This window comes from Macaca nemestrina, chromosome 2 (genome assembly GCF_043159975.1).
Source record: "Macaca nemestrina isolate mMacNem1 chromosome 2, mMacNem.hap1, whole genome shotgun sequence".
Lineage (NCBI taxonomy): Eukaryota > Metazoa > Chordata > Mammalia > Primates > Cercopithecidae > Macaca > Macaca nemestrina.
Genome location: NC_092126.1, coordinates 28010728 through 28023985, shown reverse-complemented (window position 1 = coordinate 28023985; position 13258 = coordinate 28010728). Strand labels below are relative to the sequence as shown.

At 40.1% G+C, this 13258-nt stretch overlaps 1 protein-coding gene across 2 annotated transcripts in view; it reads left to right on the top strand.

The window, feature by feature from the left end:
- LOC105488963 (lysine acetyltransferase 2B) overlaps positions 1–13258 on the top strand; it is a 117720-nt gene that overhangs the window by 69248 nt on the left and 35214 nt on the right. For both annotated transcript variants that reach the window (XM_071090841.1, XM_071090842.1), the window contains exons 6-8: positions 3883–4074; positions 7190–7296; positions 12451–12576. In XM_071090841.1, coding sequence (XP_070946942.1) covers positions 3883–4074; positions 7190–7296; positions 12451–12576 — 425 coding nt within the window. The remainder of the gene's footprint in view (positions 1–3882; positions 4075–7189; positions 7297–12450; positions 12577–13258) is intronic.

The following is a 13258-nucleotide window of genomic DNA, read 5'->3' as shown; positions in this document are numbered from 1 at the left end:
ATAATTTCACCATGTAACCATTGTGAAAAATTATTAAGGATATATGTTTACTTTTTTGGTACTGAGTCCTTCAAACCTCCAAATCCAGTGTTTATTTTACTTTTTCCTTTTTTTTTTTTTTTTTTTTTTTTTTGAGATGGAGTGTTGCTGTGTTTCCCAGACTGGAGTGCAGTGGTATGATCTCGGCTCACTGCAACCTTCGCCTCCCAGGTTCAAACGATTCTCTTGCCTCAGCCTCCCAAGTAGCTGGGACTACAGGTGCCTGCCACCATGCCTGGCTAATACTTATATTTTTAGTAGAGATGGGGTTTCCTCATGTTCCCCAGGCTGGTCTTGAACTCTTGACCTCAGGTAATCCACCTGCCTCAACTTCCCAAAGTCCTGGGATTACAGGTGTGAGCCACTGCATCCGGCCAAATCCAGTGTGTATTCACACATCTTAATTCAGTAGCTAAATTTTAAACAATTAAAACTAAATGGAGTCCTACTAGAACAATCAAGTTGTGTTTAGTGGGAAAACATTTCACACTGTTTCCACTTAAAAGTAAAATTGAAATTGATTAAATAAAATTAAAAGTTAAACTTCTCGGTCATACTAGCCACATTTCCAGTGCTCAATAGTTACCAGTGGCTGGTGGCTACTGTGTTGGATAGCAGAGACATAGAATCATCGCCATCATCAGTGAAAGCTTTATTGGACAATAAATCTTTAAACCTTTCATTGCAGAAGATTGGACATATTTTGTTATTTTTAAAATTTAGTCATGTTCTGCATAACAACGTTTTAGTCAGCAATGGACCATATATAATGACAGTCGTCCTTTAAGATTATACCAAAATTTTGCTGTACCTTTCTATGTTTAGGTATATTTAGATATACAAATACTTACCATTATGTTACAGTTGCTTGTAGTATTCAGTACAGTAACATGCTGTACAGGTTTGCAGCCTAAGAGCAATAGACTGTGCCATAGAGCGGGGTGTCCAACTCTTGGGCCATGGTCCACCATGGGTCCGTGGCTCGTTAGGAACCAGGCCGCACAGCAGGAAGTGAGTGGTGGGCGCGTGAGCATTGCAGCCTGAGCTCCACCTCCTGTCAGATCAGTGGTGGTGTTAGATTCTCATGGGAGCACGAACCCTATTGTGAACTGTGTATGTGAGGGACCTAGATTACGCATTCCTTCTGAGAGTCTAAGGCCTGATGATCTGAGGTGGAACAGTTTCACCTAGAAACCATCCCTTTTACCCCCCAGCCATGGAAAAATTGTCTCATGAAACTAATCCCTGGTGCCAAAAAAGTTGGGGACCTCTGCCATAGAGCCTAGGTGCCAAGTGTGTAGTAGGTTCTACCATCTAGGTTTGTGTAGGAACACTCTCCAGTGTTTGCACGATGATAAAATCACCTGACTCATTTCTCAGAATGTATTCCCATTGTTAAGCAAGACATGAAAGACATGACCGTATTAAGTCTTACAGATAGTCTTGTGATTGCCTAAGTCTCATGAAATTGAACTTCTGATTATGAAGATTTGTGACTGTTTAACTCTACATTTATAGTTTCATTACTAGTTATTTGGGATCTGACTTCCCCTCAGCCCCAGATAGATAGATAGATAGATAGATAGATAGATAGATAGATAGCATGTCAGTGTCTCATTCTGTCACTCTGTCACCCAGGCTGCATTGCGGTGGCACAATCATAGTTCACTGCAGCCTGGAACTCCTAGGTTCAAGCAATCCTACCTCCTCAGCTTCCCAAGTAGCTAGGACTATAGGCGTGTGCCAATACACCTGGCTAATTTTTAAACTTTCTGTAGAGATGGGCATCTTACTACGTTGCCCAGGCTGGTCTCGAACCTGGGTTCAAGCAGTCTTCCTGCTTGGGCCTTCCAAAGCACTGGGATGACTGGTGTAAGCCACCATGCCATGCCTGGCCAGCCCATTCTTTTAACTTAATTAAGTGGCCACATACTAACATCTAGCAAAGAATTGACTTTGAAAGCAATGAATTTCTATATGAAGCACCTTATGAATTACAAAATAAATGCACTTTCTAGTTTTTTTCTGCTACCAAGATCACTCTTTCAGACAAGAGACAACATTAACACTTGAGGTACCCATTTCAGTATTGTAAACAAATGACATTTGGGGTGTAAATTATTAAAGGAAAAAAGTTGAGAGAAGAAATAGAAATAGTAGCGGAAGTTTTAGGTTATTTTTGAATCTAGGCAGACGAACTAACACTAATGAAAGCATTTTCTCCAAAGGTGTTTGAACCACTGCGACAGCTACCACCATTTCCACCACCAGCACACATACAGGCGAAATATTTTATAATACAGAATAAGATTTTAAAAAAATGTCAGGAGCATGAATAATATTATTCCTCTCTTCATTAAAGGGCTCAAAGTTCATCGGGAGCTTTTTGTAGCAGCTTGGGCACATTGGAGAGCTGTCTCCCGTTTTAAAGGAGAACAGGAAAGCACATAGAGAGGAGAGGTTTGATTTTTGAAAGGCAGTCCTTTCCTAGAAGAGGGTGATTTGGGTCTGCTCTCGAGGAATAAGAATCTGTGGAATAACGCTTTTTGACCTTTTCCTCGTTTGGTGCCACCGTCCATGGCTACCACTGTTACATTTATGTTGCTGGGTCCTGGGAAATTCACATCTTCCACTTCTAGGAGATTAAAAAAAAAAAAAAAAAGTATGGTTGGCTGAGTGTGGTAGCTCATGCCTATAATCCCAACACTTTGGGAAGCCGAGGTGGGTGGATCTCTTTAGTCCAGGAGTTCGAGACAAGCCTGGGCAACATGGTGAAACCCCGTCTTTATAAAAAATACAAAAAAATTAGCCATGTGTGGTGGTGCATGCCTGTGGTCCCAGCTGTTCGGCAGGCTGAGGTCACTTGAGCCCAGGACGTGGAGGTTGCAGTGAGCCGAGATTGTACCACTGCACTCCAGCCTGGGTGACACAGTGAGACCCTGTCTCAAAAAAAGAGAGAAAAAGAAAGAGGTTTATTTTTGAATAGATTTTTACTCTCTACTGTATGTTGGCCAAATGCACTTTCTAAATTAGATGACCTCTGTTGTCAGTGTACCCTGGAACTGTGGTCAGATCTTAAGAAAACTGGCTTCCCTCTGGTCTGGTCCTCCTCCAGCATTGTGCAGTGACGCTGAGGTGCATTTTTGACTTTGAGTCTGAGTCATTGAAAAATGTACCTAGGTGACAGATGGTAGAAGCTTAATACTTCCTACATTTTTGACTTGAGTTTTAAACAGTACTGGAGATCGTTGTCTTCCCACCAAACCTCCGATAAGTGCTGTGTAGGCTTTTTAAATAAATCTTCACATTTTACTCCGAGGACTAGGTGGTTAATTCTGATTCTTTCACAGAAGAGACTTCCTCAGCTTCTCCTTTAATTTTTTCTTTTACTTAAACTACCATTAGTGTGCCAGTAACTCCAGTTATACTGTGTCTTTTATATACACATTTCATTTAATGCTCACAAGAACCCAGTGAAGTAGGTATTATTGTTGTCCCCATTTTACAGGTAAGGAAAGACAGGCTAAATAGCGTAATTAAATTTTCAAAGTTATGCAGCTAGTTAAGTGGCACAGCAGGAATTTGATCCCAGGGGCTGTTTGACTCCAGGACTCACTGTGTGATGCTGCAGAATAAGTTGATTTTAACAGAATTAGACACACATGGTGGTGTAAAGGCAAGCTAATTCCCAGGTTTCACTAGCTGGTAGGGATATTGTTGCTTGTTATTGCAGGCCTAGTTTTTTTCTGCTATGGTTAATAGTACGAGATAAACATAATTGGATATTTCTGATGTCCTGGGGGTTTACAGGATATTCATGGTGCTTGACTTCTCTTGTCGCAGGTGGCTGTGTTACTGCAACGTGCCACAGTTCTGCGACAGTCTACCTCGGTACGAAACCACACAGGTGTTTGGGAGAACATTGCTTCGCTCGGTCTTCACCGTTATGAGGCGACAACTCCTGGAACAAGCAAGACAGGAAAAAGATAAACTGCCTCTTGAAAAACGAACTCTAATCCTCACCCATTTCCCAAAGTAAGGGAGAGGTTTTGCTGGTCTTTGTTTGATCCCAGAGCTTGAGGTTGCTAACTACAATGCCAACGCCTGTATAAATAACAAGATCAGGAATGACAGAAAAAGCATTCCAAGGGGGAGGGAGAAAAGACCCTCAGTTCCCTTTGTGAATCTTCTTGGGTATTTTCCAGTCCGTTTATTAGCCTGACTTTGGGTTGACTGCCGTCATTGCTCCCTTATCCCCTCCTCATCCTACCTGAGTCATTGTCTCTGACTCTCATAGAATGGGGCAGTGCTTTCTTTTGTATATTCAGCGGCCAGGAAGCTCTAGAAAGATGAGGGAGAATGTTTAGGTACATTTTCCAGCCACTCAGAAATGGTGCAAAAGTAGCCAAGTGGCTTTTTTTTTTTTCCATTCAATTTCTCCAGCTTTTTCTAAGCACTGGTGAACCATCCCTGCCTCAGCTATAGTAGACTTGAACCCACTCTTTGGAAACTAGACTGCAAAAGCAGGGATGAAGAGGAATAGAGACCTCCTTCAGCATGAACTTTGAACCTCTATGCTAAATTTCTTGTAGAATATGCATACTTTGGTGCTTCTTGCACCTGTCAGAGCTCCAAGGCGTAAATAATCATTTAAATATTTTAAAGGGAAGGAAATGCTTTAAAGCAATAGAAAGTTGCGGTGCTGCACCATTGGCCTTGGAAATGCATTTTTAATGCTAAGAACCAAAAATTTAAGCTAAGAGGTTGGACGCTGGTGAGATAGGCTAAGGGTACAGTTGATGACTTCTCATGGAGCAATAACAGCGAGAAATGAATGAGACAGTTCATTTTGTGGTTGTCATTCTGCCTAGATCAGCATTTGGTCAGGAAGGTAAAAGGCGTAATTTGAAAAGACTGGCTAGGTATGATATAGCCTTCCTTCCCCACACCTTTCTGAACTGCTGATGTGGAGAATAGAATTTGAGAGTAAGGATTCTTTGATGAAAGATTGATGAAACCCCGTTTTGTTTGAGAAACTAGATTTTTATTATTCAGATAGTATTACTAGATTACAGAATTTTTGTCTCACTAAAGATAGAGTTTTAATTCATAACAATAAGTTAGGTTCAAAACAATAACAAAAACAACAAAACAACAAAAAACCAAAATGGTTTTCTGAGAGAAATTGACTGAAGATTCCATGGCATTTTAACCGAAATCCTAAACCTTAGATAGATGTCATGAGTAATTCTGATGGGCTTTGGTGGAACACCTAATATTTGCACATATATTTCAGCAACCTGATTGTCAAAATTTTCTTTAGAGAACCAGTACATGAGACTAAGTCATGACATGAACATTTTGTTGTCCTCTGTGGAGGGAGATTCTGAAGCACTTAAACTGCAGTTTGGATTTTGCTCCCAAAACGGGTTATGAAATTAGGGCACACTCATGTATTTCAGTGTCTTTTAACTGATGTAAGCTCCTTTCCTTAGAGACTGAAGCAGTTTTCTTCCTTATGTATCTATTACATTTGCCATATAAGCAGCATTTTTTGTTTTCAGGTGATAGCTGTCCTTCTGTCTCTGAGTCAAGGGACAAAAGAAGACTCCTCTCTTCCCAACACCTGTTATGGTATTTAAAGAGAAATTTTAGTTACTTTGCATAATAAGATTTTTCCCATAACAAATTCATTTTGCTTCTTGCAGATATTTGCTAATTATAGTGTGTTTTGTTCCCTCAGCCCATAGTTCTGGCATGCTTATGCTAAGAGCTAAAACATCCATGCTGCCTTCTTTTTTTCTCTATTACTAATGGTGGGGTAAAACTACCACCCACTTCTCCTTTTAAATCCCTTTTCACCGAATATGACAACATTTAAGGCTATTGGGGATTTATACCTACAGTTTTGGCAGCAGAACCACACATGTTGAAACCTGAGGTATTATTTGAGTCTTGGGCACTGTTTCAGAGTTAGAGCTGGGACCGGCTTCCCAGCACCCAGGGAGGTCTCTGCAATTCTCAGATGCATTTTCAGGGCTTACATTCTTATCTTCCTATTCTTCATATGTGCTGCCTTTTTTCCCACTTGGCTTTAACATGTGCCTCTTTCCCCATTCACCTAATTACAAAGTTTTTTTTAAGTTTTGTATCTATATTTCATTCTAAAAGTGAAGAAAATTTGGTTCGGGGAAAAAATGAAGAAGACCACTGATAGCTTCACCACTCTGAACTATTTTTAGTGCTTTTAGATATTTTTATTTTTCCCCCTTTTATTGGCAAACAAAAATTCAGTAAGCCTCAGAGGGACTTAGGTATCTGTATTTCTTTTTTCTTTTTTTCTCTTTTAATTTTTAAGTTTTTAAAAACACCTGCCCTATTCTGATAAGCATCTGTATTTCTAATAAGGTTTCCAGATGATTTCTATGGGTTGCTAAAACTTGAGATCCATTTGGTTTAAAGTTAGCATAGTAATTAATTAGTTACTTGTTCCAATCCTGATCCTGCCATTTACTAGTTGCAGGAATTTGATTGAGTTATTTAACTTCTCTGTGCCCTACTTTCTTCATCTGTGAAATGGGTATGAATTTTATCTCATAGGGTTGTTAAAAAGATCAAGTGAGTTAGTATACATCAACCACTTACAACACTGCCTATCATGTAGTGAGAGCTATACATGTGCGTGACAAATAAAAATAGAAAATATAACTCATAGAGTTGATGTGAGGATTCAGTAAGAAGTTCTTAGAGCAGTGCAGGCACAAAGTAAGCACTCAATAAATATTAGTAACTTTTGTGAAGGTAATGACAGTGGCAATGCAGCTATATGGAGGGCTGAAATCATGCTCTGAGATTCACTGAGGAAGATTAATGCATTTCTACTGATGTAATTCATGTGTCTGTATCCTATGTTGTGTTAAACTATGCAGGGTCAAAAGAGTAAACATTTGTATAAATGCATTTCTGTATTTGTATATACCAGGGCTGCCCAACTAAATCGTAATTTGGGTTGTAATTCTCCATTATATTTCTGATTGAAGGTTTGAGACACTTATGTTAAGGTGATTGCCACAGATTATTAGGGCTGTTGTCCTTACAGTAGTTTTTTTGTTTTTTTAAAAAATCTTATTTCTATTACTCTTGTGTCTAGATTTCTGTCCATGCTAGAAGAAGAAGTTTATAGTCAAAACTCTCCCATTTGGGATCAGGATTTTCTCTCAGCCTCGTCCAGAACCAGCCAGCTAGGCATCCAAACAGGTGAGTTTCCTTTTACACAAATCAGAGAATAACCAGGAAGGCCAACCTGACGTGTAAGTTGCAGTGAACTGTAACTTATACTTAGCTCTATAGTCAAATGAGCTTAGCTCTATAGTCAAATGCTGGCTCTTTCCAAACCCAATTATAGTCTCAGTCAATGGCTAGACACACCTAGGAATCAAGTCTCCGTCTGACCTCTTAAATCTATGATATCTGTTTTGTACATCAAGTTACCACCAGGTATAATGGTGGATAGTGAGTGAGAGGCAGTCTTGAGTCTCAGGATGTGAACTACTTCCCTGTGGGGGCAGGGCATCCTTGCTATTGCTTAAATCAGCCAGTGGCATCAGTTGGCATTTTGTGAGGAAGGAAGACAGGTGCCTTCTGGAGTCACAGTGATCCCAGAAAGAGGATCTGAATTCCTGCCTTTGACACTAGGAAGACCCCATGGAGAAGTTTGGCAAGAAATGCCAAAACAGTTTATATCTGGCTACGGGGAAAGACGGGATGCAAAATTTTGATGTCAAGAGTTTTTTTTGTAGTGCTCTAGGTCAATGTGTAATATGGGGGCTTGTGAGTATTGCCTCTAATGCCTCCAGCAAAGAAAAAAAGATTTATTCTTGCTTTAAAAACAAAATTGAAGTATAATTTATATGTACTAAAATGTACTCTTTTTACCGTACTGTGTTTTGACAAACACATATACTTGGGTAATTACCACTGCCATCAAAATATAGAACAGTGGCCTCCTTCCAGACAGATTCCCTTGTACCTCTCTGTAGTGCATTCATAGTCCTACCTCCAGCTCTGGCAACCAGTGATCTGTTTTTTTGTTCTTATAGTTTTGCCTTTTCCAGAAAGTCATAGAAGTGGAATCATATAGTGGACAGCTTTTCGAGACTGATAACTTTAACTCAGCATAGTGCATTTGAGAGGTGATTTTTGAAAAAGGTTTTCATCTAGAGCTCAAGTTTAGGTGTAAATATAACTAAATCCCTACAAACCAAAGTACTAGTGAATGAGGAATTTTATTTGAATCATACTCTTTTTGTTTGAGCTCATTACCAAAAACATGTCAAAAACATATTTGTGTCTTTTTTTTTTCTTTTTTATAACCTGAGGTCATAATTTCATGTATCTCTGGTCCAAAACCTGTAGTCCTTTGGGGCCTGTCTGTGCCCATTACATGTTTCTTCTACAGTTGAGCAATCAGCATTTAGTAGTCATGTTTTCTGTGGTTACTGGACATATCCTTTGCATTGCTCCCTCTGTACCTGTGCTATTCACTTTACCTTTGATTTGATTTCACCTAACTTTCAAATAGCATTTCTTCTGCAAACTCTTTCCTAAGTTCTCCCATCCCTTCTAGCAAGGACTGGATCTCTTTTTTTCCAGACTTTCACAGAGCCTTGAATATATCCTATCCTTGGTTCTCAAACATGACTGCACAATGGAATCACCCATGGAATTTGAAATGCACTGTATACTGATTTCTGAGTGCCATTCCAACAGAGTGTGAGATTATTGTCCTGGGGTGTGGCCTGGACATTGGAACTTTAAAAAAAACCCCAGGTAATTTTAATGTGCAGCGACATTTGAGAATGACTGTGTTAGACAATACTCACCTCATATTATCCTAGTCCCGTTTTTTCTGTATGTCTTTTATCTCCTGTGGATGCAGCTTTTTGATGGTCAGAGACCCAGTTTTGTCGCAATAATTGAAACATTTATTAAGTGCTTGGCTAAGAAGCTTCCTTGGTATCTTTAAGCCTTTTCACAAACCCTGGGAAGTTGGAATTATGATCTCCTTTACATAGTTGAGGAAATAGAAGTTCAAGGAGGAGCAACAAATTGCCCAAGATAGACCTTGTAAGTGACGGAACTGGGTTTCACATCTGTATTTAATTCCTAAATATTACACTGTAGTAAGAGAGCCAGAACTCTAACCACTACATCACACCATCTTGGTGTGTGCTGCCAATATACAGCATACACTTGTGGAAGGAATGAGTGAAGAACAGTTTCCTCCCTCAGGCAGTGGGGGACCAAAGTTATTCAGCAGGATCAACATAGTTCTCCTTTGGTGGGTCTGTGGAGAGGATTTCTCTGTGTGTGAAAACTCCCCTTTACCCTTGTTTGCTCAAAATTCTCCAGTCTGCTCAACTTCCAGCCACATTGTTATCTGTCATAGTACAGGATGGAGAAGGAAGAGGTTGTTGTCTGTGACCGTATGGAAATTTTATTCTTTTTTCTGTGGCTAAGGTTGTCACCAGGTTAAGTTGGATTGTACACTTTAGTATTACCTGAAGCCGTCAGAAGCGGGCTGTCTTCTCTTGTTCTACTGTAATTGCAATGTGTTCTCTTGGGGGAAAAGAAGAGTGTAATCATCTACTTAATTAGCATGTCTGCGCATCGATGCAACTGTGATAAATGACATTCATAAGGATGGATCTGAAATTTTACAAGATACTCAGATGTCTTCTGAATCACCAGAGCTTTCTCTTTGTTCAGAATCACTCCAGTATGCTTTGAAATTCAGAAGGGCTATATATTGGAAGAAAAAAACATAGAGCATGGCACTTTAGTATATTCTGATTTTTGACAAACCACTAGCTATTCAGTTAGAAGTGCTCTGGGTTGGTATCTCTCTCTCTCTTGGTTTATTTACTTTATTGCCTTCTTGGCTGCTGGGAATGTCCTTGTTGACTGAATTGTGGCTGTGTTGAAAGTTAGATGAACATTCTCTCTGACAATTGTCTGTACTGCCATGCTGTGTCTTGTGTGTGACCAGTGTTTTTGAGAATGTCTATACCCCTTGTCACCTCTCACCTCATCAGCTACCAGTCAGCAACACAGCTAGCAAAGCAGCATCCTACTTTGTAAGGCCTTTTTTTTTTTTTTTTTCCTGAGATGGAGTCTCACTCTGTCGCCCAGGCTGGAGTGCAGTGGCACGATTTCTGCTCACTGCAAGCTCTACCTCCCGGGTTCATGCCATTCTCCTGCCTCAGCCTCCGGAGTAGCTGGGACTACAGATGCCTGCCACCGCGCCCGGCTGATTTTTGTATTTTTAGTAGAGACGGGGTTTCACTGTGTTAGCCAGGATGCTCTCAATCTCCTGACCTCGTGATCCACCCGCCTCGGCCTCCCAAAGTGCTGGGATTACAGGCGTGAGCCACCACACCCGGCCTACAATGGCCTTTTCTAAAAAACAAAAATATAAAAACCCTTTTTGTTTGGAAATACTGTCAAACTCACAGTAGAGTTACAAGAAGAGGACAAAGAAATCCTGTATATTTTATATTCTTTACCTGGTTATAAACCAATTGTTAACATTTTGCCATCCTTGCTTTATTATTACCCTTTCTCTATCCCTTCTTTTTCTCTTTTATTCTCTCTCTACTCTTCCCCTAAGTTATTTACATATATATATATAATTTATGAGAAAAAATTATATATAATATATATTTTTATTTATATATGATATATAATATACAAATATTCACACATGTAAATATATATTATATATTATTTATATATAGGTATATATATTTTCTCCTAAATTTGTGTGTGTGTGTGTATATGTATATATAAAACTTAGGGGAGGAGTAGAGAGAGAGGAAAAAAAGAAAGAGAAAGAGAGAGACATATAGGCCAGGTGTGGTGGCTCATGCCTGTAATCCCAGCAGTTTAGGAGGCCGAGGTGGGCGGATCATCTGAGGTCAGGAGTTTGAGACCAGCCTGCTCAACATGGCAAAACCTCATCTCTACTAAAAATACAAAAAGTTAGCCGGGAGTGGTGGCAGGTGCCTGTAATCTCAGCTACTCGGGAGGCTGAGGCAGGAGAATAGCTTGAACCAGGGAGGCAGAGAAGGTTGCAGTGAGCCGAGATCGCACCACTGCACTCCAGCCTGAGCGACGAGAGTGAAACTTTGTCTCAAAAAAAAAAAAGAGCTATATATATAATATATACTTTTAAAAATATATTTTTTATATAAAAATAGCTATATATATATTTAAAATATATATATAATATACAAATATATAATATATATTTTTTCAAAATATATTATATATATATTTTTTCTTCTAAATTAATTGAAAGTTACAAACATCATGCCCCTTTAGTAATTTTGATGTCTCTCATATATTCTCTAATATAAAAACTATGGTTTTCTGTCAGCATATTTAATGTTGATGTAGTATTGTTATCTAAGCTATCTGCTGTCTTCTGTTTTTGCCTCTTGTCTCAATAATGTGGTTTATTGCAAATTTTCCATTGCATCAGGAGGCATATGATTGTTGGTATTAAGTTTGATCACATGGTTGTGGTGGTGGTCACCAGCTTTCTCCACTGCAGTATTACTACCTCTCCTTTTTAATAAAAAAAGTACTTTTGTGGGGAGATTTTTTTTTTTTTTTTTTTTTTTTTTTTTTGAGATGGAGTCTCGCTCTGTTGCCCAGGCTGGAGTGCAGTGGCCGGATCTCAGCTCACTGCAAGCTCCGCCTCCTGGGTTCACGCCATTCTCCGGCCTCAGCCTCCCGAGTAGCTGGGACTACAGGCGCTGCCACCTCGCCCGGCTATTTTTTGTATTTCTTAGTAGAGACGGGGTTTCACCGTGTTAGCCAGGATGGTCTTGATCTCCTGACCTCGTGATCCGCCCATCTCGGCCTCCCAAAGTGCTGGGATTACAGGCTTGAGCCACCGCGCCCGGCCTGTGGGGAGATATTTTGAGACTGTATAAATATCTTGTCTTCATCAAAATTATACTCACCAGGTTTAGCCTACACACATGATCTTCCTCAAATCAGTTATCATATGGTGGCTGCCAAATAGTGATTTTTTTTTTTTTTTTTTTACTAACTTCCACCATTCCTTCCTTATTTCTTTGTTGGTATTCTTGAGCTTTCCTCATCTCCACTTATTTATTTATTTATTCATTTATTATTTTATCAATATGGACTCAGATATCCTTATTCTGTTTAATGAGTTTTAATCCCTACTGTCTTTGTTATTTTGATGCCTTGGCTTATGTTTTAAAGATGACTTATTTTGTGGCATTGGGCAGGAATGGGGTAGTCCCATTGCACTTGGTTTCTTGTTGCCTAAGAAAGGAGTCAGTCATCTAATACCTTCTTCTCCTTTTGCCCGGGCAGTTATCAGTCCACCTCCTGTGGCTGGGACAATTTCATACAATTCAACCTCATCTTCCCTTGAGCAGTCAAATGCAGGGAGCAGCAGTCCTGCCTGCAAAGCCTCTTCTGGACTTGAGGCAAACCCAGGTAAGCTCTTAAGAGGGGTAAGACAGGGCTGTGACTTGCCCCAGGAGCTCTATTACCTGAGGAGTGCAAAAGGTAGACTTAAACCAACTACAGTTTCTGCATGTCCAGGATTTTAATGGCCAGAAATCACTTTGTATTAGGCTTTTGGCTGTACTGGTTAGTTATTGCCGTCTTAAAACTGTAATAACTGGCTGGGCGTGGTGGCTCACGCCTATAATCCCAGCACTTTGGGAGGCCGAGGTGGGTGGATCACGAGGTCAGGAGATCGAGAGCATCCTGGCTAACACGGTGAAACCCCGTCTCTACTAAAAATACAAAAAATTAGCCAGGCGTGGTCGCGGTCATCTGTAGCCCCAGCTACTCGGGAGGCTGAGGCAGGAGAATGGCGTGAAGCCGGGAGGCGGAGCTTGCAGTGACCAGAGATCCGGCCACTGCACTCTAGCCTGGGCGACAGAGTGAGACTCCATCTCAAAAACAAAAACAAATAAAAACAAAAACAAAACTGTAATAACTTATTGTCATAGCCCACTCATTTGGCGTGTTGCCTGAGAGTTGGCTGATTTCAGCTAGTCTCACTCAATCTTGACTGGGCTTGCTTGCAAGTTACCCATTGATTATAATCTCTGTTTTGGGCTTGGCTTGGCTAGAGCACTTAAGCTGAAGCAACTCTGCTTTACATATT